The sequence below is a fragment of the Prosopis cineraria genome, unplaced genomic scaffold (genome assembly GCF_029017545.1).
Source record: "Prosopis cineraria cultivar Desert tree isolate PC_DT_omini unplaced genomic scaffold, ASM2901754v1 PC10, whole genome shotgun sequence".
Lineage (NCBI taxonomy): Eukaryota > Viridiplantae > Streptophyta > Magnoliopsida > Fabales > Fabaceae > Prosopis > Prosopis cineraria.
The window spans coordinates 38,515,806-38,543,135 of NW_026555341.1; the positions used below are offsets into that span (position 1 = coordinate 38,515,806).

The 27,330-nt window shown below is 35.4% G+C and overlaps 1 protein-coding gene across 1 annotated transcript; it reads left to right on the top strand.

Moving 5' to 3' along the window:
- Positions 1–747: 747 nt before the first annotated feature.
- LOC129322383 (sodium/hydrogen exchanger 8-like) lies at positions 748–26,468 on the top strand. Its single transcript, XM_054968707.1, is given in 25 exon segments — positions 748–1,132; positions 2,688–2,738; positions 3,097–3,188; positions 7,795–7,872; positions 7,942–8,099; positions 8,253–8,354; positions 8,425–8,542; positions 10,219–10,271; positions 10,352–10,417; positions 16,981–17,025; positions 17,211–17,263; positions 18,833–18,967; positions 18,970–19,016; positions 19,365–19,412; positions 19,584–19,691; positions 20,482–20,713; positions 22,199–22,501; positions 22,977–23,074; positions 23,230–23,361; positions 23,467–23,676; positions 23,770–23,976; positions 24,268–24,533; positions 25,152–25,455; positions 25,935–26,181; positions 26,184–26,468. Coding segments are annotated over 25 exon segments (3,453 nt in total). The 5' UTR covers positions 748–891; the 3' UTR covers positions 26,243–26,468.
- The last annotated feature ends 862 nt before the right edge of the window (positions 26,469–27,330 follow it).

Consider the following 27,330-nt stretch of genomic DNA (forward strand, 5'->3'; position numbering starts at 1 on the left):
AAATTAAAATAAAATGATATCAATATTTTAGGAGCATATATAACATTATTTTATTGAAAATAAGTAGATTTTATAATAATTATATCTTCAAGCTATTAAAATAATTGCTTTATATATACTTAAAAAGCTACATATAGAATTAACATGAGAATTTTATTTAGTATTTTATAATTTATATAATGTGTTAATTTAAAAGAGTCGTAAGTAATAACACCTATATTTTTTTAAAAAAATTAAGAACTTAAGGGAGCTATTGTCCTGTCGGTCCTCCTTCTTTTCACCCCAGGTGCTAAAGTAATGTTTATATTTTTTTGTTCAAAAACATAACATAATTAATAACAAATTCAAAACAAACCAATTAGAATGATGTGGAGGCTTTAAGAGTCCATTGACCAAAAGATATTAAATATACTGTAAGAGGTGAGGTACAATTATTCTGATATACAAAAGGCTAAAATTGCATAAAAATCCCTTCAAGTTTTGCGTACTAGGCATAAAATTTCTCAGCTACCGTTAAAATATAACAATGAGCTGCTCTTATTCAAATAAATAATTTCCTTTACGTTAATTAATCTTAAGAATTGAATTAATGACCTGTTATTAATGATTAAAGAGTGGTATTGGTAACAATTTAGATCGCAGATGTATTAGATTTCACAAGCTTCGGTTTGTCGTCTTCCTCGATATTTTAGTTTATAAACAAGCAATATGGCCGACGTGGCTGGCTCTTTGGACAGTGACGCGGGGGCTGACCGGGGAGGTGGGGGCGTATCCATCGGCCGTTGTTGTTTTGCTTGTCCTCTTCTTCTCTCACACTTTCAGTGATCATCATTAAGCTGAAATAGTCCTTCGCTCTGCTCACTTTCTTCATCTCTCGCTGCCTTAGTTCAAATGGCGGCAGTGACAGAAATGTCGTTTCCGTTCAGAGTAATGGCCGAAGAAGCTTCTACTTCGTCTTCTCCTTCTCCTGATTCTCCTGTTTCTTCGGAAGTTGAGTGGAATCCAACAGACGCAGTGATATTCGTAGGAGTCAGTCTGGCTCTGGGAATTGCTAGCAGGCATATTTTGCGCGGGACCAGAGTCCCTTATACTGTCGCTCTGCTCATCATTGGCATTGGCCTTGGATCATTAGGTTTGTTTTCTGATAATTCGTAGCCAGATTTTGCTTCCTTCTTTTGTTTTGTGACAACTTATGCTATTCCCGTTTTGGCTTTCTGAACTATTGAATGCTGGATTTGAAATTTTGTCTGTAACAAATTTTTCTTCTGGGTTGTTATAAACGACAGAGGGTTGAAAATAATGAATTATGAAATGGATGTAAAAACATCGGATCCCGAATAGAATTGAAAAAGAAAAAGAAAAAAAAATCCCAGATGATCATGGACTTTTGATCTTAATTTGCCTTTAATATTTTAGCCATGACATTTGGAGAATTGATTTCATAAATTAAGCAGTGGGAATCTCATTTGCATTAATTAAGTCATGCAACTATCAAATAAGTACCAGACGTGTGAGATACCAAATAGCTTGTTTTTAGATGCGCATCAAGGGCTGTATAATTGACCCAATCCAATCTTTCTTTCTCTTACTTTTATTTGATCTAAATAAACTTCTTAGTGTTACTTCATATGCCATCATCGTGCCGTCATGATATTGTTCATCATGCTTGAAGTAGAACTAGAGAGTATTTCAAGTAAAAGAAGAGGCGATAAGGAATAATTCTTATTCTTTCTCCACTGCACATTTTTTAATTAACTTTAAAAGAAGATGCAAAATGAGATATCTCTTTTTCTCTATCCTCCATGAATCTTTACCTAATTCTAAAGTTGCTTTCTGGCAACTTCTCTTTTTTCAATTTCTAATTCTCTGGGTCTTATAAATTTTCTTTATATGCTTAATCTATAGACTTGTGTAATTTTATGTTTCTTTTTTATATATTTATTGCATGCAAGCTGCAAGAGTTCTTTCATTGCTATTTTAAAGAAAGTTTTCTTGTAAAACATCATGTCAAAAACTTAAGTTTTTGAATGCTAATCGTAACAACTCTAGTTCCTAAAAACGTGACATTTGATGTTCTGACCTGGGATCAATGAATAGATAAAACACCACAAAGATCATTTATGCATGTGATATTTGAATTCAGAAGATAGAAAAAAGTGATTAGACTTGGCGCACATGTAAGTTATGCCGCCAAGGTGATAGTTGTGAAGATGAAACGTATGATATAGTCATTATTGTGTCAAGAAGCATAACAGTAATATTATAGTAATCTGAGTTCAGGCATATTAACCTAATCTATTTTTATGATAATTATGGGTATCCGATATGCCAAAGAAAGTGACTTCCAGAGAGTCCTTTATCAATTTACTTAGTATGCTAGTTTTATTCATTTTCAAATTATCTGGCTAAATCAGCTTGGCAGCATTCTTAAATTGATTATCATGTCTATCCATAAATCTTAAGTAGTTCTCCTATGTTTCATTCTTCAGTCCATTAAAGGCACCTTGGGCCTATGGACATCTTAAAACTTTCCTATTGTAAATTTGGAACTTCCAGATTTCTTTAGGATGTCAAAACAAGCTACTCTTTGTTTATTCTTAAGCATATATGGTTGTGTTTTTTTTTTTTTTTTACCTATTCTTACAATTACAAGTAAGTTAACTGATGAGCATTGGCCTTCTGAACAGAATATAGTACTCATCATGAGCTTGGAAAGATTGGCAATGGAATTCGTCTTTGTAAGTTTGGACAACATTTCATTTTAGTTATTTCAAACTGTATGTACATGCCAAGGAAGATAACTTGTACACCTGGAAATTAGAACTTGATTTTGTCTTAATTTTATTTGAATATTCTCTTATTCATCTATATTAACTGTTTCAAAAAAAACTAAGTGGCTGTTGATGATCTTCCTGTGCCACTATGTAAGCTGCTTCCTTTTCTTTCACTTTTGAACATTTGGACTGGGAACTTTTCTTGGCTAAAACTATATCTGTTGGCTAAACTTCTTGCACCACTGGAAAAACAAGTTAAGCATCTTTGGTTTTTCCTGCTGATTGCTCAAAATAATTGTAGATTAGCAATTTCAATATGCAGGGTCAAACATTGATCCAGATCTTCTGTTAGCTGTTTTCCTTCCTGCCCTCCTTTTTGAGAGCTCATTTTCAATGGAAATTCACCAAATTAAGGTTTCTTTACTTTGTTTTTTCTTGGAGCATATGTAATTGTATTTAGAGTTACAATACAATAATCTCATACTGTTGTGCTTGACTCTTCCTCATGCATCAGTGCAGAAACATGTTTTCAATCTTACGTCTGTAAAATTCCTTCTCTTAATTATGAATAATTTATGACCTAATTCTATGCTTTCCTAAATTTAAGTTGAAAACTTTAGTGCACTTGTATTTTTTTTTTTTTTGTAAGTTTTGAGGCCCTTGATTTATCATTAATAAAAATAATGGAGGGAATTAGTTCTGACTAGAAAAGGAAAAGAACAATATGAAGGGCAAGATATTCTTCTATATAAAAATAGAAAAGAAGAAAGCTTAATGATACAAGTTGGGTGGTTTAATTGGAGAAAGGCTAAAGGAATTATTTGTGATCGAAAGATACCTGATAAACTTAAAGGAAAGTTTTATCGAATTGTTATAAGACTAACTATGTTATAGGTAGTGAATGTTTTGGGTTTTAAAGGGACAGTAGAAGTATAAAGTTGAAGTAGTAGAGATGGAAACGTTGAAATGGATGTGCAGGCATACACAAAAAGATAAAATTTGAGATGAGTATATACGAGAAAAGGTGGGTGTGGCATTTATTGAGGAGAAAATGATAAAAAATAGGTTTCAGTAGTGATTAGGAAAAATTTGTAGGATGATGGTTGAGGGTTTTACAATTGTGAACGGGCAATAAGAGGTACAGAAGTATGAAGAACTAAATTTATTTATTTATTTATTTGGTGAAATGAAGAAATAATTTATGTAATGAAACTCTTATGCTTTAGAAATTAGAACCTTATCCTTCATCCGCCTATGTTTATAGCCGGTCCCAAGCCCGGGTAAAGGAGGAGGGTTGTGTTAGGCCATCAACAGCCAATGTAAAAATTTGTTGAATCTATCATGAACATGGACAATAGACGTTATAATGTTAATGCTAGGTCGTTGCCCGTAAGTAACGCGCTGCATGGCTCGAGTACAGTGATAAATGAGTTAGAGCCGCTGCATCGGCGCCCGGATGTAGTGTTAAATGAGCAAGGGCTACCGTGTCATTCTGGACGCACGCGGCTAAAGAAGTTAGTCCATAAGAGCAAAATTAGATTTGGTACTTGGAATGTTGGGACATTAAATTGTAAATCTGTAGAGGTTGTAGGGGTTATGATTCAAAGGAAAATCAATATCCTTTGCTTGCAAGAAACAAAATGGCGTGGAGAAGAAGCTAAGGATATTTAAGGTTTCAAACTTTGGTATACAGGAAAAGTAAGTGCATGCAATGGAGTAGGCATCATTATAGATAAGGAGTGGAAGAAGAACGTTGTAGAAGTTAGCAGAATTGGAGACAGAATTATTTCTTTAAAAATGATAATTGGACGTGAGATTGTTAATATTGTTAGCGCTTATGCGCCGCAAGTCGGGATAGAAGCCAGTCTTAAGGAATTATTTTGAGAGGATCTGGAGGGGTTGATTCGACACATACCACAGAGTGAAAAGATTTTTATTGGAGGAGACTTTAATGGGCATGTCGGGAGGGAAGCTGGTTAGTATGCGAGGGTGCATAGTGGTTTTGGTTTTGGAGAGCTAAACAATGAAGGGCAAACTCTTCTTGATTTCTCATTGGCGTATGATTTTAAGATTGCCAACACTTGTTTCAAGAAGAGAGATGAGCATCTCATCACTTACAAAAGTGGAGCCTCAAGGTCGCAGATTGATTTTCTTTTGGTTAGGAACACAGATAGAAAACTTTGTAAAAATTGTAAGGTGATCCCTGGAGATGCTGTAACGACACAACATAGGGTCCTAGTCCTTGATGTGTGTATTATGAGTAAAATTCAAAAACGTCAACAAGTAGTAACACCAAGGATTAGGTGGTGGCAATTAAAAGGTGAGAAGTAAGATATTTTCAAGCGAAATCTTTTGGATAAAGGAATTTGGGATTCTCAGGGAAGTGCTAACATCATATGGGAGGATATGGCTAAAAAGATACGGGAGGTTGCAAAAGTAGTTTTGGGAGAATCGAAAGGTTCTGGTCCGAGAGATGAGGAGTCTTGGTGGTGTAATAATAGTGTACAGGACAAAATTAAGTATAAGAAGAACTGTTTTAAAGCCATACATTTGTGTAACAATGAGGAAAATTGGGAGAGGTACCGTATGGCTAAGAAGGAAACTAAGAGAGCTGTGGGTGAAGCTCGTTCTAAAGCTTTTGAAGAATTTTATAAGAACCTTGAGACGAAGGAAGGAGAGCAAAATATTTATAAGATTGCCAAGAGTAGGAAAAAAAATCAAGAGATCTAGAACAGGTAAGGTGTATTAAGGATGAAGAGGGAAGAATTTTAGTTACAGATGATGAAATTAAAAATAGATGGGAGACTTATTTTTCTAAACTTTTCAATAATGGAGAGGATTCATCTAGTAACTTGGAGGATTTAGTAACTGGTGAAGGAGAACAAAATTTGTCATTCTATCGAAAAATACGTGATAAGGAGGTAAAGGAAGCTCTTAAGAAAATGGCAAATGGTAGAGCGAACGGACCTGATTGTATATCTATCGAAGCGTGGAAATGTTTAGGTGAAGAAGGGGTGAGATGGTTAACTAAGTTATTTAATGTGATTTTACGGTCCAAGAAAATGCCTGATGAGTGGAGGAGAAGTACATTAATTCCTATTTATAAAAATAAAGGAGATATTCAGAATTGTACTAACTATAGAGGGATTAAACTCATGAGCCACACAATGAAATTGTGGGAGAAAGTAATTGAGCACAGGTTGAGATTGGAGACAAGTATTTTTGAGAATCAATTTGGTTTTATGCCAGGTAGATCAACTACAGAGGCGATTTATCTACTAAGGGGATTAATGGAAAAGTATCGTTGTAAAGATAAAGATCTACACATGGTTTTTATTGATTTGGAAAAAGCTTATGACCGTATACCAAGAGAAGTGCTTTGGAAAGCGTTGGAAAAAAAGGGAGTACGGATTGCTTATATTAAAGCCATACAAGATATGTATGAGGGGGTAAAAACTAGTATAAGAACGCCTAGTGGTCAAACAAAGGATTTTCCTATAAAGATTGGACTACATCAAGGATCATCTCTGAGTCCTTATTTGTTCAACTTGATTTTAAATGTTTTGACGGAACATATTCAAGAGGAAATCCCGAAATGTATGCTCTTCGCGGATGATATAGTTCTTATAGCAGAGACAAGAGAAGAGGTTAATTGCAAACTTGAGTTATGGAGGAGGACATTGGAGTCGAAAGGTTTTCGTCTGAGTAGAAGTAAGACGGAATATTTATATTGTAAATTTGATAAAGGACTATTCGAAAATAATTTGGAAGTGAAATTGGGAGATCAAATTATACCTCAAGTGGAAAAGTTTAGATATTTGGGAGCCATTATTCAAAATGATGGCGAAATCAGTGGAGATATTTCACATAGAATTCAAGCTGGGTGGTTTAATTGGAGAAAAGCTAAAGGAGTTATTTGTGACCGTAAGGTGCCTAATAAACTTAAAGGAAAGTTTTATCGTACTGCTATCAGACCGGCAATGTTATATAGTAGTGAATGCTGGGCTCTAACGGGACAGCAAGAGCATAAAGTTGGAGTAGCAGAGATGAGAATGTTACGATGGATGTGCGGACATACACGTAAAGATAAAATTCGAAATGAGCACATACGTGAAAAAGTGAGGGTGGCACCTATTGAGGAAAAAATGGTAGAAAATCGGTTGAGATGGTTTGGGCATGTACAAAGAAGACCAAGGGAGGCACCAGTGAGAAGAGTGGAACATATAACTTTGAGTCCGATTAAGAGAGGTAGAGGAAGGCCTAAGAGAACACTCTTGGAAGTTGTTGAACGTGATCTCTTAATTAATAATATTTCTAAAAGCTTAATAAATGATAGAGCACAATGGCGTCTTGCAATCCATGTAGCCGACCCCACCTAGTGGGATAAAGGCTTGTTGTTGTTGTTGTTGTTGTATCCTTCAGTGGCCTCAACCTCCGGATGGGTCTAACAGTATGAGGCAATAGATTTATCCCATCCTTCTTAGACTTTAAAAGGCATGAATTTGTTTGTTAAAATGTCGCCTTCAACCATGTTCCTTAACTAGACCCTTTTCATCGCAATTCTCCAGCATCTTCAATTTCCTTGACTCATCTATTATTTTATTTTCTATCGCTTTTATTTTCTTTTGCATCTATTATTTTATTTTCTATTGCTTTATTTTGTTTTGTATTGCTTTTTATTTGTTGACCGGCCTTCTTCCAGCTGCAGTGAAATTCAATATTCTGTCTGTCTTTTAGAAATGAAAATAACAAAACTAAAAATATATGAAATGAGTACAAATTTGAGCCTGAAAATTTTGCATATTTTTGTTATGTATTATTTTAAGTTTGATCAGAAACGGCTATCTTGTATGATTGAGTAGTGAGACTCAAAAATGGAAACCAAGAAATTGGAAACTCTGACAAGATTAGATGAGTGACTAGCAGTGGCGCTATAATGTACTGAATTTATTAGCTGTATTATGTTTCTTTACCAGCTGTAAGTTGTCTAATTTTATTTTCTACTTGAATTTTGCTGCAGAGGTGTCTTGTACAAATGATATTACTAGCTGGTCCTGGTGTTATGATATCAACCTTCTGCCTTGGATCTGTTTTGAAGGTACATGAGTTTGTGTGCTTAGGTTTCATCTTTCTTGTCATTTTTAATCAATTTTGTATCATAATGCAGTTGACTTTTCCATATAACTGGAGTTGGAAAACATCACTATTGCTTGGGGGACTTCTAAGTGCAACTGATCCTGTAGCAGTTGTGGCTTTGTTGAAAGAGCTTGGTGCCAGCAAGAAATTGAGTACAATAATTGAGGGGGAATCCTTGATGAACGATGGGTATTCAAGTTTAGATGATTTTGCTCTTATTCAAATTTACTTCTTGTTTGTTGAGGAAGTCGCTTAATTTGCATGTGATGATTCTATGCCCTTTATATATATATATATATATATATTTTTTTTTTTGAACGTGCTTACTTTTTTCATGTCTAGAACGGCAATTGTGGTCTATACTCTATTTTTTCGGATGGTCCTTGGAGAGAGCTTCAACTGGGCGTCCATAATCAAATTTCTAGCACAAGTTTCTCTTGGAGCGTAGGTTTCACCTTCTTTATTTGGGATTGCAAAATTTCACCTTACTTAAATAATTCTTTCCTTGGTCCAGTGTAGGAATGGGTCTTGCTTTTGGAATTGCATCTGTTTTGTGGCTTGGATTTATTTTTAATGATACAGTGATTGAGATCACTCTAACACTGGCTGTTAGCTATATTGCTTTCTACACTGTAAGTTGCTTTTCAGACCAGTTGCTTGTTTTAATAAGTTGAGATGTCTATATATATATGATATTCAACATGGGGAACTCAATAAATTAAATATCATATGTTGTGCTAACTTGTGTCCAAAAAGATTTGAAACCAGGATGACATCATCCATGTCATCACATCTTCTCATAACTCTCTCTTTGTTGAAGTGTTATGGCAATATTCTGTGATGGCATCTGGCCTTTGGGCTCTAATCATTTTAGTTTGGCTTATGTTAAGAAATATAGGGAAAGCAAAAGACAAAAAAATGTGTTATTGAAAGTGTTAAAAGTTTGAAACTGCGCAAAAAACCCTGATATATTGTTGCAGAGGATCTATAATTTTCTACAGAAATTTAGGCTGATTTTGTGACGAAGGCAAAATGTCTGGTTAACTTTTACTGTTTACGAGACCAATGGGCCCTCTGAGTTTGTTACATGGGGTCTATCTTCCCTCCTGTATAGTTTTGAGAGATTCATTTATGATTGAGGACAGACCAGCATATGCCAAGTCAGGGATGCCATACATCCCATCATGTATGGCATGAGTGTATTGCAGTTAGATTATGATGGGTACCTAAGTAGGATAAGGAACCCTACCACAAAAGCTAGTTGTTAAGGTGAAAAAACCAACCCACTTAAATATCCCATTGGGCATTTCATATTACTAAATGTGGGACTTTGTATCCCATACTACCAAGTCTTCATCAGATACCTTTGCCAGCACTCTTGTATTGTATTTGAATTTAATAAATAAAAAATGTTATGCTATTGGTGTAATTTATTTTTCTTTCCATTTGGTTTAGGTTTTTTAATTTCTTTGTTAGACTCGCCTATAAATTTGAACATGTGATCATTCTCTTTACACCTGATCATTCAAGTTTCTGGGCACCATGATGTTTCATTTTGTTTTTTTTTTATACACCTTTTTCATAGCATGATAAGCCTGTGAGTATGAAATCTAAAAGTTTTGTGGTTTCAAGTTAGAGTGTAATTAATTGTTGTAGGACCAGTAGCAAGGCGTAAGAAAGGAGGGGAGATATAGAAGAAATAAAGTGGAAGGGCGAAGAAAAGGAGGGGGTGTCAAACAAAAAAGGGAGAGATAATAGAATTTTATCAATCAAAATCAATTTGAACTGCCTAACCCTAACTGGTAAGGGCCTTATACAGAACCCAAAGGATACATTTAAGAATGCAAGATAATATGAAAATTTAAAGGATAAGATAATAGGAATTCTAACAAAATATTATGATCCTAACAAATAAATAAATTTACGAAAATACTTGCAAAATAATAAAATAAAACATCATAAAATGAGATAACATCAAATACAACTACTTCCAATATAAAGTTGTTCTTAACTAAAATAATCCCAATCTTATTTATGATTCTATTTTCTATATTTATCTGTAGTTCTTAATTTTTAGTTTACAAATAGTTAATATTATATTTTCTAATCTATTTTTCATCCTCATTTCTGACTTAATGCAACCAGATTTTCATTATTTATCAGTTCATGGTAGTTAGTAGGTACCACTTCATTTTATATTCAACCTTATCTAGTCTAATAATTTGACCATCTAGCGTTGCTTTTGACTTAGGTCCATCTTGTGTGTGAAATGGTTAATGGCCGATTTTTTTTTTTTCCTCCTTGTTAGGCTCAAGAGGGTGCTGATCTTTCTGGTGTTTTGACAGTGATGACACTGGGGATGTAAGTTAAACTTCTATGTAAAGCATCTTTATCCCTTGAACTTCAGAGTTAGACATCTTCTTGTTGAAACTGTTGAACAGGTTTTACTCTGCCTTTGCAAGGACGGCTTTTAAGGGTGATGGACAACAAAGCTTGCATCACTTTTGGTATGGGCTTGTGCTCTGTCTATGTGAATTATTATTTTTTTTGTTTATATAAATTTTAGGAGCATGTTACATTTGGTGAAGCTTGATCAGTCTATGGAGCCAGATTTTTAGTTTAATGTTTAAATTTCAATTGGCATTCATTTACAAGCCAAACAAAGGAAGGAGAAAAGGAACTATAAGTGTATTTGGAGGGGACCAAAGACTATGCAAACTGGTTTTGTGAGGTTTTACCTTGTTATGATGTTAAATATGATATTAACAAGGTAGTTGTGGTAGTTCCCTTGGGCTGACTGATTTGTCAACATTAGCCCTAAGGATGGGTCCCTGATGTTGTAAAAGGGGGCTTGATCGTCTATATTCATTTCTTGTGAGTAATAGAGCTGGGAGGGGACTGAAGACTATATAACTGGTTTTGTGATTAGATATAGTACTAGTAAGGTAGTCGTGGTAGTTCCTTAGAGTAGTCTGACATGTCTATTATTAGCCCTTAGGATGGGTCCCCCCTGCTGTTTTGTAAAGGGGCTTGGACGTCTGTATTCATTCCTTGTGAATGCTATGTACCATTTCTCATATTATGGACTATGGAAACTGTTATTTTCTTTCGGATTGCTTGTGGGTTTCATGTTTGTGCTGATGTTCTTCCTTTTGTTTAGAAGTTATATTTAATCTTTTTGTACTTTGACTTCCTATGGAATCAGGACATTTACTGATCCCAATTTTTCTTTAATAAGTTAAATTATTGACTACTAATGTTCAATCAAAGAAAATTTATATTTATATTTTAATTTCCAAAAGTGGTTCTTGTCGTATTGTTGATCAGCATACCTTCTAGTTGCTTCTTGGAACTCAAAGAGAGAACTAGAGGTAAAATATTAGTTGTTACTGAAGAAGCCAGAAACCAATACTTTCTGGGGAGAATGACAATGAAGTCCTGAGGGACCATTTCATTCCACTAAAGTCCCAACAAATTTCAAAATGTAAAGTAAGTCCCTCAGATCCTTAACTGATCTTATGTTATATTGGAAAAGACTCAAATACCCTTAGTTGATTCCTTTTATAGTCTTGCCAAGAGGTTAGAGAACTCTTATCAGCGTTTAACCCATTACTCTTTATAGTTTGTCTTTCATGCCCTCCTTCGTGGACTTCATCTTTCCTTAAGAAATAATTTTAGATAAAAAACCTGGTCTTTCTTGCTGTGCTCAACTAGTAGGTTTTCTGTATCGTCTAGTCATAAGTTTTAACCCCTTATTATGCTCTTACGTTCTTTCCAAATATTTTGTCTAAATATGGATAAGATGATGCTGGCCCAAAAACAAAAAAAAAAAAAAGACATGGATAAGATGATGAAATACCGTGACTTTAGCAGTGATGCAGCTGCTACTGCAGAAGAATCTGGCTTTGGAAGCTACGACACTAATTCCATGTATGAAGCACAAACATTTTAAAAAAGGAGCTGTACGAATCTAACATGTATTGGACCAATGGATACTTCGAAATAAACTTAGGATCTCTCTAATTTACAGTGTCACAGTGTTGTCATCTGTGTCATGTCCCTTATCTATGCCATTGCCAATTCTTCTTAACATTGGCTGCAAGAGCACATCTTACTGTCGTTAACCTAGTATTTATAAATAAATATTAATTATTTATTGTAAATGTGTTATTAGCTGGTCAGATTCATTGTATCATATATCTTCCCTCTATCTCAGCTTATCCCATGATTTACAGCCTATATTTACTGTTTTGATTCTTTGTATTTGTATATAATCCCTCATAGGGTTCAGTGATGAATATAGAAGTATTTTTCCCTCAAATGTCTTCTTAGTATCAGAGCAAAAGGAGGGAGAACGCGAATCTTCTTTAGACACCGAGTTGGAGATGAGTCCTCGACCAGAGCAGAGCAAGTTGCAGTCCACGATGCTACCAGTGACATGATTCCTCCTCAAATGGGTCCGCGTGAGTTGTCTCTTCTAGCCTTGAGACCTTTGCGGTTTTGATCGTAGCAAAGAAGTTGAATGGTAAGATTTATCGCAAGTGAGCACAGGCCATGACGCTCGCTCTCGAAGGTCATGCCAAACTGGGTTTGATTTCAGGTGACTCTCTTGCCCCTCCAACATCCGACATTAAGGCTTGGAAGAAGAGGAAATCTGAAAATGCTTGGTCTCTTCGTGGCTTATAAATGCTATGATTCCAGCCATTAAAAAAAAGAAGAAGCTATTTTGGAAGCTGTTCGAGAAGCCTATAGTGATGGAGAAAATGTCTCCTAGGTATTTGAGATGAAACTAAAACTTTCACTCTCTGTCCATAATGGTTGAAGTTTGAGCAAATATTATCTTGAGAAGACCTCTCTTCGGCAAGAATTGGACTTAATGAGTGATAATACATGGTGCTGCTCCTGCCCCACTGCTGCTGCCAAATCCTGGAAAAAATTAGAAAAAAAGTGAATATTTGAGTTGCTTGTAGGTCTGGATGCTGTGTTTGATGATGCTCAAGGATGAATTCTGAGCACAGAACATCTCCCATCTGTTCGAGAGGCATTTGCTATGCTAGAAAGGGAAGAATCATGGTGAAAGTCATGCTGAAAGGGGACTCTGCAGCATGTTCTACGTTGCCCAAATCAACTTCTGCACTTGACGTCCTGCTGGCGATCATTGCAGGAAGGTGGGGCACACTAAAGACATTTGTTGGGATTTACATGGAAAACCTCTTGATTGGAAACCTCAAAAAGGTCGAGGTTGGCGTTAAATAGCTAAAGCATCCAAGGGCAAGGAACCTATCTTGTCTTCACAGGATGATCCTCTCCACAATATTCTAGAAATGCTTGTTGCCATGAAAAGCGACCAACAACCCCTCAAACAACCAGCTGCAACTATGGTGAAATGAGGTAATTTCTCTCAAGCACAAGCTACCATTAAAGGTAAGTGCTCGGATAACTACTGGATCGTAGATTTAGGTGCATCTGACCATATGACCGATAACATTACACTATTAGCTACATATGTCTCATGCAAGAAAAAAACTTGCTATTACAAGTGCTGATGATTCTGATTGTTTGGTGGCTGGTGTTGGCAGTATTCATATTTCTACTACCTTACATAATGTTCTTCATGTTCCTAAGTTAAAGTGTAGTTTGCTATCTGCTAGCCATCTGGCAAAGAATGCACGTTACCACGCTAACTTCTTTGCTACCTATTGCTTATTTCATGATCTGTTGATAGGGACTACGATTGGTAGTGTTGGAGAGTTTGATAGGCCTTACTATTTGGATGAAAGTGATGTTAAGAGTATCGAAACTTGTAATAAAGTGTCTCGCCTTAGGTCTGGTGAGTTGGAGCTATGGCACAAATGGTTAGGTCATCCTAATTTTCATTATATGTCTCAATTATTTCCTTCAATTCGTTCCAATAAAGGTTCATCTACTTTTTATTGCGACTCTTGTGAGCGTTCTAAACATCATTGCGCATCCTTTCCTTGTTTTCAGTACCATGCTTCTCATCCTTTCACTACAATCCATAGTGATTTGTGGGGTCCCTCTCGAACTCTAAACTGAACACAAACTAAATGGTTTATGTCTTTTATTGATGATCATACTCAAGTAAGCTGGGTTTTTCTCCTGAAAGATAAAACTAACGTTTATCAAACCTTTGTTTATTTTTACAAAACAATTCAAACACAATTTCGCACAAACATTCATATCCTTCACAATGATAATGGCATTAAATATTTCAACAAAAATCTCTTCAATTTTCTTAAACATCATAGCATCATTCATAAAAGCATATGTCCTTATAGTCCTCAACAAAATGGGATTGCGGAAAGAAAAAATTACCATATCCTTGAAACTACTAGAGCCCTTATGCTTGGTGGCAATGTGCCCAAATATCCCCAGGATGATGTCCTCCTCGTTGCTACTTACCTTATCAATCGTCTACCTAGTAGTACATTGTCTTATATAACTCCTTTAAAGGTTCTCCATGACACTTATAATCTATACTATCTCGAAAATAACCTTCCCCTTCATGTGTTTGGTTGCACCTCCTATGTCCACCTACATCATAGTAGCAAACTTGACCCCTGGGCCGTTCGATGCATTTTCCTTGGTTACTTTGCCTCTTAAAAGGGGTATAAGTGCTTTGACCCTACTGAAAAACATCTTTATGTTAGTTGTGATGTTACCTTTCATGAAGAAGTCCCTCACCACCATGGGTCTTCAATTCAGGGGAGAGTTGGAGTGAATTTCAGCCCACAAATGAACCTGAATCTGAACTGTTACCTTTGGAACTTGTTCTCTATGACATTGACAGTGAGGAGGTGCCTAATGAAATAGAAAAGTTTGACCTAGTGGGAGAGACCACTAAGAAATTTGATAAGTTCTATACATAAAGACACAAGACAGGTACTGTGCCTGAAGCTCCTAACACTCAACAAGAGTTAGAACCAGTGGTAGGTCTAATGGAAGAACAAGGTGCTGGTCATAGTAATGAGCAAGCAACAATAGAAGAAATAGAGGATCTAGATCTTCCTATTGTAGTTAGAAAGAAGCCTAGAGCTTGTACATGACATCCCATAGAAAGGTTTGTCTCTTACTAGGCACTTCCCTCAAACTATTGTGTGTTTGTTGCTAACCTTGATAGTGTCAAGGTACCAATAGATCTTCCTACTGCAGTTAGAAAGAAGCCTGGAGCTTGTACATGACATCCCATAGAAAGCTTTGTCTATTACTAGGCACTTCCCTCAAACTATTGTGCGTTTGTTGGTAACCGTGATAGTGTCAAGGTACCAAATAACATTAATGAAGCCCTAGCTATACTTGAATAGAGGGAAGCAATCATGGAAGAAATGAAGACCCTTGAGCAAAATGGCACTCGGGTAGTTGTTGGTCTCTCTAAAGGAAAAAAGCCCTAAATATTTGGCTGATGGAAGTCTGGAAAAATATGAGGCTAGACTCATTGCAAAGGGCTTCTCACAGGTCTATGGGATGGATTATACTGAGATGCTTGCACTCATAGCAAAGTTGAATACCATTAGGGTCTTCTTGTCATTAATTGCAAACCTTGATTGGCCATTACATCAATTCGATGTCAAAAATGCGTTTCTGAATGGTGAACTCAAGGAAGTGGTATATATGAAAATGCATCTAAGGTTCCCAGGGAAAAGATCAAACCAAGTGTGTTGGCTGAAGAAGTCACTACATGGATTGAAACAATCACCTTAGGCATGGTTTGAATGATTTACTGAATGTTGAAGAGGCAGGGTTTCTCTCAAGGACATAGTGATCATACTATGTTTTACAAGCATAGAAAAGGAAAAATGACAGTTCTAGCTATCTATGTTGATGATATTGTTCTCACTAGAGATGACACAGCTGAAATTGACCACATTAAAGCTGCATTAGCCCAAAAGTTCTAGATAAAGGATCTTGGAGAAATGATGTACTTCCTTAGCATGGAAGTGGTTAGATTGAAGAAAGGGATTTGCATCTCTTAGAGAAAGTATGTTTTGGATCTTTTAAAGGAGACAGGCATGTTGGGTTGTAGACCAAGTGATACTCCCATAAGAGTGGACAAGATCAAGGAAGATGAAGATCTTGGTAAGTTAGTTGATAAGGGAAGATATCACACCAGACCAGACATTGCATTTGCAGTAAGTGGGATTAGTCAATACTCACATGATCCCAAGGAGAAACATTTGAATGAAGTTTACAGGATTCTTTGCTATCTGAAAGGTTCACTTGGTCATGGACTACTGTTTTAAAAATTAGATAAGAGAAATATGGAGATGTTTACAGATGCTGATTGGGTAGGTTACCAAGATGACCGGAAGTCTACCTTAGGGTATTGCACATTTATGTGGGGCAATTTTGTCACTTGGAGAAATAAGAAGCAAAGCGTTGTTGCTAGGAGTAGTGTTGAGGCTGAATTCATAATAATTGCTCTTAGAATTGGTGAGGGTATTTGGCTCAAACCAGTATTGGAGGAGTTGAAGCAAAGTGTGAATCTCCCATTTAAACTATATTCAGATAGCATGGTAGCCATTAACATATCTCATAATCCTATTCAACATGATAGTACCAAGCATGTTGAGATTGATCGGCACTTTATAGAGAGAAAATAGATGAAGATGTTATTCGACTATCCTATATCCCATCGAGAGAACAAACCGCAGATATTCTCACGAAAGGATTGGCTCGAGACAAGTTTGAATATTTTGTTGGCAAGCTGGACATGATTAATATCTATGTTGCAATTTGAGGGAGATTGTCGATAACCTAGTATATATAATAAATATTATTTATTTATTGTAAATATGTTATTAGCTGGTCAGATTCATTGTATCATATATCTTCCCTGTATCTCGGCCTATCCATGATTTACAGCCTATATTTACTGTTCTGTTCCTCTTTATCTTTATGTTTCCCTCATAGGGTTCAGTGATGATTTATAAGTATTTTTCCCTCAAATATCTTCACTTACTCTTGTTTCAATAGTTCCATTCATGCTTTCCTTTATTTTTATGTTTTTCCAGAGAAGCGATTCATTTTTTTTATCCTTTCTTTTTCCCAGGGAAATGGTTGCTTATATTGCTAATACATTAATTTTCATATTGAGGTGAGTGCTCAATCTGACTTTCATATAAAATTAATCCACTGATGTGAGGTTTAGAATAGCCTTTTCAGGTCTTTTCAAATTGATTAATATTTTGTTTTAATATTCTGGTTGAGTGAAATTTTAAACAACTGAAGCATAAATTTATCATATATTATTTTTTAATTGATTTTTTTCTGTTTTGGCAGTGGAGTTCTTATAGCTGAAGGCGTCCTTAATGGTTACAATATTTTTGCTGATGGTAGTTTTCAGTTTCTAAACTCTATTTTTATGGCTGTTGAATTATTTTCTTTTACTCTGCGTTATCGAAAAGAGGAATGCATTTCCAGGAATATCATTATATGCTAATAGCATGTATTCAGTAAAATATTATATATTCACATATGAGTATGTGATGTTCATGCATGTTAAGCTTACTAGAGAGCATTATACTTACATTCTACAAGCATTTGTCTTTCCTCTATCTGACAAATCTAGGGAAATGGAAATCTCAACTCGGAGAATTTAAGAGATAAGAGGTCTTGAAACTCTTGCTATTCTTTCAGGAGGATATTAGGTCCTGATGGGATCCACTCAAGAATTCTTAGGAATCAAATTATGATCCTGCTAGAGTGTATGTTTATGTAATATAGGCTACAATTCTTGAAATAAACACACACAGAGAGCACCTTCCTGTGGTATTCAAGAGACCAAAGACTCTCCCAGACATTATTCACTATTGTTTACCATTTCGACCCAAAACCCACAGGCCACAATATTTACCTCTCCCTCCCTCCGTCGCACTTGCATGTCCATGCTCTCGTTCACACACCATTTGATTTAGCCTTTGCCCATTGGTTATGGGGCCCATTAGGTCCTTAATTTTTCTATTGTTCTTCACTATGAAAGTAATTAAACTGTTTTTTCCAGTAAAGGAAGAAAAAGAAAAAGATTAATGAGAATAAACTCAAATTGGCTTCTGGCCCCTCTGCTTGTCCCTGCCTCCCTGGCAGAAATCTATATTAATGATATTTTACAGCTTTGGTCATTAAAAAACTAGCTTTAGTCCAAAGAAAGAATAAGATAATGAATACTTACACGCGCAGACACACACACACGTCATATGTTCTGTAGCTTACTTCTACTTTTATCCTTGTCAGATCATAATTTATACTAAATTTTAGTTTGAGCATTACATGAGGAAAATTGTATCAAACTTAGATGCGATAAATTATGATTTCTTTTGGTGGGTTTACTTGTCCTAGTAGGACTAAGATTATTGGACTTACCTATATAATGCTTAATATGTGCAGGAGGAATTTCATTCTTGCCTACCAAATTGATTATTGATGAAAGTGTTATTGGTTATGTTTAGTTGGGAGGAAACGTTTAATTGAAACCTTTAACTGGTAGTTATTAATGAGGAGGGAAGGGTAATGGAGTATTTTCTACGAAGCTCGCAAAATCCTCATTATTTTATTTTCTTTTAAATTCCCCAATTTGAGAAATTTTGGGAGAGCGCTTTTCTGAAAGGGGGAAGGTAAAATTATCATTTAACCATCCTGTTTTTCCCCCCTTCCCTGCCCTTTTCTTTTGGATTTCTTGTCTCTGCTTCTCCCAACTTTCAAACGTACTGTTAATCACTTGGTCTTTGTACTCTGTAACATAACATCACATAGATAATAATGATTCAACTGAGATGCTTTACTGGTTAAGCTGATGCTTTTCTTGATGCTGTTGTTATCCCCCATGGGGGCATTGGTCAGTGTAAGAAGTCTTGTTTGCCTCTTAAACCTTGAGGAATGACTGCCAATTAATGTATTTGTCACAGGAAAATCATGGGCCAACCTCTTTCTTCTCTACACTTATGTTCAAGCGTCTAGGTGTATAGTAGTTGGAATACTTTTTCCCTTCCTACGTTACTTTGGATATGGTTTGGATTGGAAAGAAGCTGTAATTCTCATCTGGGCGGATTGCGAGGGGCAGTTGCATTGTCATTATCATTGTCAGTTAAGGCAAGTATACGTGGACTCGTGCAGATTTGATTTTATGTTAATTATTACCAAGATTGTTACAAGATGATTCTGTGGGTAGATTTATACAATTATTTGAGTAAATTGCTTTAAGATTCTTATGAAATTCTAAACTTAAGGTTCACTGAATAGTTTAACTTAAAGATATGATGTTAAAGTGGATACATTTCATCAATATTAACTGAAAAATCAATTCCAAGTGTAAAATTTCATGCCAGTGTGACAATCCTGTGAGAACAAGAAAATATGCTTTCATGAGGCTAGTTTTCAGAGGCATTCTCTTTATTTTGTTGTATAATCTTCTAATGATGTAACTTTTGTTTCTTTTAGCGTTCCAGTGGTAGATCAATTGAATTGAATTCAGATACTGGAATACTGGTATGTGAACAAATTAAATATTGATCACATTCAGTTTTGACATTTATGGGCCAAAAATTTCTGAAATCTCCAATGAGTTTCATCTAAATAATTCTGGCTCACTTCAAATTCAGAACTCCTTGGCATTTAATTTACTTGTTTAATTCAGTGTGAGATTTTTCATATTTGCAGTTTCTATTCTTCACCGGTGGAATTGTGTTCTTGACTCTTATTGTTAATGGTTCGACCACACAGTTTCTTTTACACTTCCTTGACATGGATAGATTGTCTGCAGCTAAGGTCTGGCTTTTTTTTTCCCCCCCAAAGGTTATATTAATTATTATATTTAGTGCCTACTTAGTATTAACATCAGCATCCTTCCTTAATTATTATATTTAACCAGCACCTTAAATCTGGTCAACAATACCCTTATGACATAAACTAACCTTGAGGAGCATGATATGGCTCACAGAGAACACGTGGACCATAGATTTACAGAAATGAACCAGTTAGTGGATCATAGACTTGAGGAGATGAATCAAACAATGGACTGTAGACTTGGTGAGATGAAAGGCATGTACAACAAAGTCATGAATGTGATTAGATTGCAAGGTAAGAAGATTACAGACAAGAATGTAGAGCGTTTGCTTGAGAATCCCAAGGGAGCAGAGAAACAGACCCTAGAGATGAGTATGTTCCTACTCGCAATCAATCTAGACTCCAGAATACCATCTAAGGATTAGTCCTCGATAGATCCCAGTGTTAGGTATAATAGGCCACCCCATAATACCCCCTCCAATGATTCTAGCCCCTAAATGCCCATGAATCATTACTGGATAATCAGCAAACATCCCTTTTGATTCTTCCCGAGAATCATGGGATTTCAACAGGAATAAATGCTTGCATCTTTGATTCTCTTTAAATTCATATACGCTTGGCAGTAACACATGCACATTTACAAAACTATAGAGAGCGAAACACGATGGAGATCTTCTGAATTGCATAGATAGTTGAAAAGTTCTTTCGATTTAGAATATTCTCTTGCTGTTATCTTTGGTTGTGGTCTTTATGTTCTTATAATTAATGACAGAAACGCATCCTTAACTATACAAAGTATGAAATGCTGAACAAAGCATTAGAGGCTTTTCGTGAGCTTGGAGATGATGAGGAACTAGGACCGGCTGACTGGCCTACTGTGAAAAGATATATCTCATGCTTAAATGACCTTGAAGGTGAACGCATTCATCCTCATGGCGCACCAGAAAGTGACAGTACTCTGGATCCCATGAATTTGAAAGACATAAGAATACGCCTTTTGAATGGTATGGATTTTGTGGGTGTCCTTCAATCCTAACGTTTTTTCAGTTTCAGTTTTGTAATCGTAAGGTTCTATCGTTTGGGGTATCACAACATCGGTAACTTTGTCCAGTCCAGTCTATTTGTACCCTGTCTTTATGCCTGATTAACTAGATTAAACATTCTAAATCTTAAAAATTCTTTAATTTACTGGAAACCATAATGTAAAGAAATGAAACGACACTGTATTTCATATGCAAATTTGTAGCTAGGGCATAGTTGTTCTCTTCTGTACAACTTCAGCGGCATAGATGGAGGGCCTAGATTGAATAGAGAGATCCCTATTCCATCTGAGCCTTCCATATTCTTTTTTATTAATTCCAACCATTCATTTTTTTCTTAAAAATTTTGACATGTATAAATAAAATGTTGGGATAATCTTCTAACTTGTGTATGTTTAATAAAAGTCGGAAGACTATTTTCACCCTGCATTTTTGTTTCCTCCTAAATAGAAAAGTGGACATAAGGATTTTTCTCTTTAAAAAATAATAGGGGTCCAAATCGAATGCATTTCATCTCTTTAATCTATCCCTGCTGCTTACACTAAGCCTAAGCACCACAGTAAGCTACTCAATTTGAACAGTAGATAATCCCATCTTGTTGCTGGAGTGTTACATTTATTTCATTCTCAAATGATTTTCTATTTGATTGAAGCCTTCATTCAATTAATTATCCATTTTGTATTCAAAATTTCTATTTCATATTCATCAATTCAAAGTCATAAAATAATTTTTTTTTTTTGGCTTTGCATCATGCTCTTTGTTGCTATCCGGAATGGGAGTTTGGATTCCTAGAGTCCATTCTTCTCTACTTGTCAGACTCTGGCAGAACCCCCTCCCCACTCCTTAAAATAAAAAAAGCATAAGAACTCTTGCCTGATACATTAGTATCCACAAGAATTTATCAATTCATCATATTGAAAGAATAATTGTTCAACGTCAATGCAATTCTTACGGGGATTGTTAAAGGAAACAATTACATTAGTATTCTCAAAATGGTGAAAGCTTTTACATTTCATCCAGTAGAAAGGTTTATGAGAAAAACATTACGTTTGGACTTGGCTTAGTGCTATATATAATTTCAATTTTAAAGATTTGTATCCAATGGTTCATATTTTATGGTGAGTGGAATTCTGATGCCCGTATGGTTATTGCATGAGTTTTATTCATCTAAATTTCCAGGATATTGATATTAGTATTGTTTTTATTTTTTCATATTTATTGTACTTGCACCATTACTTATGTTAGTGAGCTTCTATTGTAGGGGCTGGGCCATACACATAAACAAATAAACTACATTCTAAGCTAACTGAAACAGTTAATCGTCTAATGCTGGCAAAGTTCTTGGGTTCAGCTGAACTCTTATAATTTTCCTATCCCATAACCATTAAACACTTCAACTGATTGACATCTAATATCTTGACTAACATTTGAACTTCCATCTTATATAAGGTGTCCAAGCTGCTTATTGGGAGATGCTTGATGAGGGAAGAATTGCACAAACAACAGCTAATATCTTAATGAGATCAGTGGAGGAAGCTATAGATTTGGCTCCGCTTGAGCCTTTATGCGACTGGAGAGGTTTAAAACCTAATGTTCACTTCCCAAGTTACTACAAGTTCCTTCAGACTAGCATTTTTCCACGGAAATTAGTTACATATTTCACTGTGGAAAGATTGGAATCTGCATGTTGTATTTGTGCAGCTTTCCTTCATGCCCATAGAATTGCTCGGCGACAGTTACATGACTTTATAGGTAATAGGCTGCCTTGGTAGTGTGGTCTAGTTTACCTTCCTCATACTATTTCCATTTTCTTGCTTTGTTCTTAATGAATATTTTCCTTACCTTATATGTCCCTATCCCTATTGTCTATGTGCTTCAGAAAAACAATTTTTGTGAAACCTTTCATGCTTGCACTGAACATGACCACTTCCTCTTAACCTTTTGGGTAGAATAATTAATCTCATTGGAGGATTTTAGCTCTTACCACAGTATCCCTATTCTCTACTAGCAGTAATTATCTTGATGTTTTATTTTTCTAGTAAATATATAATCACTTTGATACATATACTTTTTAAATAATAAATGATGGAAACTCCTTTAGGAAGGACCCCATAAAGCCGGGGATAAACAACAAGCTTTTCTGAAACTAAATGTGTAGTATAAATAATGATCACTTTTAAATGTAATTGGAATTAGCTGTTTCATTCCTCTTTATCCTCTTCTTTAGGTGACAGTGATGTTTCATCTATTGTCATCAATGAAAGTGTTGTAGAAGGAGAAGAAGCAAGAAAGTTCCTAGAAGATGTTCGCTTGGCATTCCCTCAGGTTTGAAGTCAAACTCTTCTTTTGATGTGTCTTACTATTACTTTGCTGGAGTGTCAGGATTCTGCTTATCGAACTGATTTCCTTTGGCGTGTCTTATTATTGAGAAGCACACTCCTCACATTTGCATTATTTTATTTGATATGTCTAATTTCTAGGTTCTGCGTGTTGTGAAAACAAGGCAAGCTACATATTTAGTGTTAAATCATTTACTTGAATATGTTCAAAACCTTGAAAAGTCAGGATTATTGGAAGAGAAAGAGATGCTGCATCTTCATGATGCTGTCCAGGTATTTTCTAGTGTCACTGATACTTTCGGTTCATCTGTGGTCTCAAGCCATGGACGCTCCTGTGAATAATTGCAGGATTACATAATGGGTTCATTGGTGTTTCAGACTGATTTAAAGAGACTACTTAGGAATCCTCCCTTGGTGAAGGTTCCTAAAATGAGTGGCATACATCCTATGTTGGGTGCCCTGCCATCTTCTGTCCGTGAATCACTTGCAAGCAATAGCAAAGAAATGATGAAATTGCGTGGTCTGACACTTTACAAGGAAGGCTCGAAACCAAATGGTATTTGGTTGATTTCTAGTGGGGTTGTGAAGGTAACATAGCCATTCTTTACCATACAGCTCTAAACTTCTATGATCTGATTTATCATGCGAATAAAGTGTTTTTTACTATTGGTACTTTGGCAGTGGGAAAGCACGATAATAAGAAACAAGCATTCCTTTTACCCCACTTTTACTCATGGAAGCACATTGGGTCTATATGAAGTCCTAACTGGAAGGCCATATATCTGTGATGTGATAACAGATTCGGTGGTTCTCTGTTTTTTTCTTGAAGGTGATAAGATAGTGTCATGTCTTAATCCAGATCCATCGGTTGAAGACTTCCTGTGGCAGGTGACCATAAATTAATAATAATATTGCCACTGTTGCTATTGCACGAATACCTTCTTGCTGCATATTGATGCTGAAAGTTTAGAGTAGATGGTTTGCAACATTTCATATGGTAACTCAGAAGAGAATAATTTTGTTTAATTTGAAAATTGCGTCCTTATGATGTCCTTTCTTATCAAGGGTGTCATAACTCATTAAGAGATGTATTTATGATTGGTGCTTTGCCCAAAAGAAGATGTTTGGTATAATCATTACGTTTTGCTGCTTCACTCATAGATTATCTTGTTTTTTCAGGAGAGTGCTATTTTCCTTTCCAAACTGTTGCTTCCTCAGATATTTGAAAAGATGGCGATGCAAAATTTAAGAGCTCTTGTTGCAGAAAGATCGGTAATGACTGTATACATAAGAGGAGAAACGATAGAAATACCTCATCATTCCGTTGGCATTTTACTTGAAGGATATGTTAAAACTCAAGGTCTTCAAGAACTGGTAACATCACCAGCAGCACTTTTGACCTCACATGGGAATGTAAGCTTCCGAAATTTGGAGAGTTCCGGTGAGTGAAATTATATTTATGCTCTCTCAAAGATGTTTTCCTGATAAATTTTCTTTTTGGTGAAACTTACGACAATCAATTAAAGGGCAACAGTTATACAAATAAGGAAATACCATGAGAGGGAAGCCTATTCTAAGTGTTAGTATCTCAAGGAGGAGGAGGAAGTTGAGTTTTCTGTTTTAATGTCTTTTCTATCACCACTGCTCGTATCTTCCCCCTCACATCTGCATCATTGATGCTTATCATAAGACTCCTTACTTTGAGGAACTTAAATAAGAGGCTTGGGGAGAACATAAGTCTTTTCAGAAACAAAAAAATTTCAAGTGATAATCTGATCTGTCTCTTGCGTTCTATTTCTATATTTTTGTTACAAATCATACAATTAAGGAAAACCTTATTTTATGTTTTATATTATGTAACATGATTGTATCTATGTCAAAAATGTAATTTTGGTGTATTTGCTTTCATGTGAAATTCTACCTATTTGATGATTGTACTCCTTGTCAACTAGTTGTCCCTATAATATTTCTTTTGTAGTTAAAATATCCTTTTAGGAAGCTGCAAGTTTTATTAAGGACTAAAATGACTTTTGATCTCTTCTTTTGCCTTTTAATGATACCAGGTATAAAGGATGCAGTTTTGCTCATAAAGCATCCTCTTATGTTGTCGAAACTAGGGCAAGGGTAATCATGTTTGACCTTGCGGCATTTGAAGCTGATGCTGCTCTTTCTAGAAGGTCAAGTTCACTGTTGCCACACACAGTTGATCATCCCCATAGGTCTCTAGGCAGAGAACATAGTGGTCTTATGAGTTGGCCTGAAAATTTCTTTAAGCCAAAGCAACATGAGCAAAATTCCGAAGGTGCTGGGCAACAAACCAATAGTTTGTCGGCAAGAGCAATGCAGCTGAGCATTTATGGCAGCATGGTATGTTGTTACATAAAATTGATGTGAGCTTCATGGATGATAAACTTTTTAGTAGATGATATTCTCAAATTTTCAGTGAGTTATGCGGAGACTTTGGCATTTTATTGGTGGTGTCTAATGAGTAATCCACGTTTTTTCTATCTCATTGTTCCTATCAAATTTATGCTGGGTATATCTGATTCTATATGCACAGGAATTTTACATATGGTCTAACACGGATCTTACGCATGCACAAGGGAATAAACTGACGTGATTCTTATGGAAGTTTCTAACATGTTGAAAATGATTTCTCCAAACTGAGAACTCTATTACTATAGGGGGTGAACCCAACAGAAAAAAATACTATAAAATCCATACCATGCCTTGCAAGAATACTGTGAAAGTCAACGGGAAATTAAAAAGTTATTTAAACTTTAACTTGTGGAAATGTTATGCTTGTCCCAAGCTTATTTCATTTAATTTCTCACGTTATTTCTCAGGTGGAAATCCGTTTGCCGAGAAGAAGTTTGTCAAGCAATCTGCCCCGCCCCCCTCATAGTTTATCATATCCAACCATTCAATCAGGTCAGTGTCGTCCACTTGTTTCTGTGAAGTCAGAAGGAGCTGCAACTTCTAGGAAGGACCATAAGGAGAGGGAATTCGCTGGGAATGTTACAGATCGCCCAGCGCAAAGAAAAGAACGAAGAGGAAGTTATGCTGACGATTCGAGTGATGAATCTGCTGATGAGAAGATATTATAGTAAGGATTGATTCACCAAGCACGCTATCTTTTCGCCAGGCATCCTGAGCAGTTAGGAGATAAATGGTGAGAATCAGTTGCAACGTACTTGTTACTGTATTATTAGTTCTTCCATGTGTTTTGTTTCTGCATAAAAAAAACCGGAATGTTTATTGTAGCATCGCAATGGGATAATGTAATTTTTCTGTATGTGTTTTGATTCATAGAACGTTGGTTTGATTCGCTTCTTCTTGTAATAAATGCGTTTTTAGCAAAAGGAAATTACTTGTGTTCTTGTTCTCACGGTTGAGCTGGTAACTCGTGGACATCAGCTCTCCTATTTGTTTCATAAAGACATTTCGTTTTCGCATTTTAAAAGGTTTAATGTGTTTCTGTGTGCAACGTATTGATTACTGAAGCTAAATTGGGTCCATGAAAATTAAGAAATTATACTACAATAAAGCGTTTCCAATTTGAGCATTGTTATGTGCTCTGGCTCACCAATTGTTAGCCCAATTGAGCATCTTGTAACTGGGCCGCCAACTTGGATGATAGCCTTCAGTCCACAGTGTTCTTGGCAGTTGACATGTTTTTTATTTTGAGAGATAATATAACTTTAAGTCTTTTAAATTTATTTGAAGAAGAATTATAACCAACCCTTTTTCAAAGAAATTAAGTACGGACAAAAATTAATTTAAAATTGATTGTTGTTACATGACTTGTTTTTTTTTTTCGAATAAGATTTATTATTAATCTTTGTTTGTAATTAATTTTTTGAGAAAGGGCTAGTTATAATTCTCTCTTTATTTTAATTATTGATTTGATTCTTTATTTGGTCTTCTAAGTTTACATTAGTTATTGATTTGATTTTTATTATTTAAAGATGATGTAATGCTATTAAAATTTACTGACATGGATAATAGAATTCAAATGGTAGCCAATACATTAATAAAAAAATGTAATTATTTAATTAGAAATGAAATTTACAAAATAAAAGGAAAAAAATGCAATGTAATGGATTACTTTTATAAAAAAATAAACTGATCAGAAAGTTAATTTGTTCTCATTTATATGTCAAGTCATTAATATATTTTATATATTAGATTAATCTGAAAGTCAATTTATGATTTAAAGCTTAACAAACTCACATAATAATT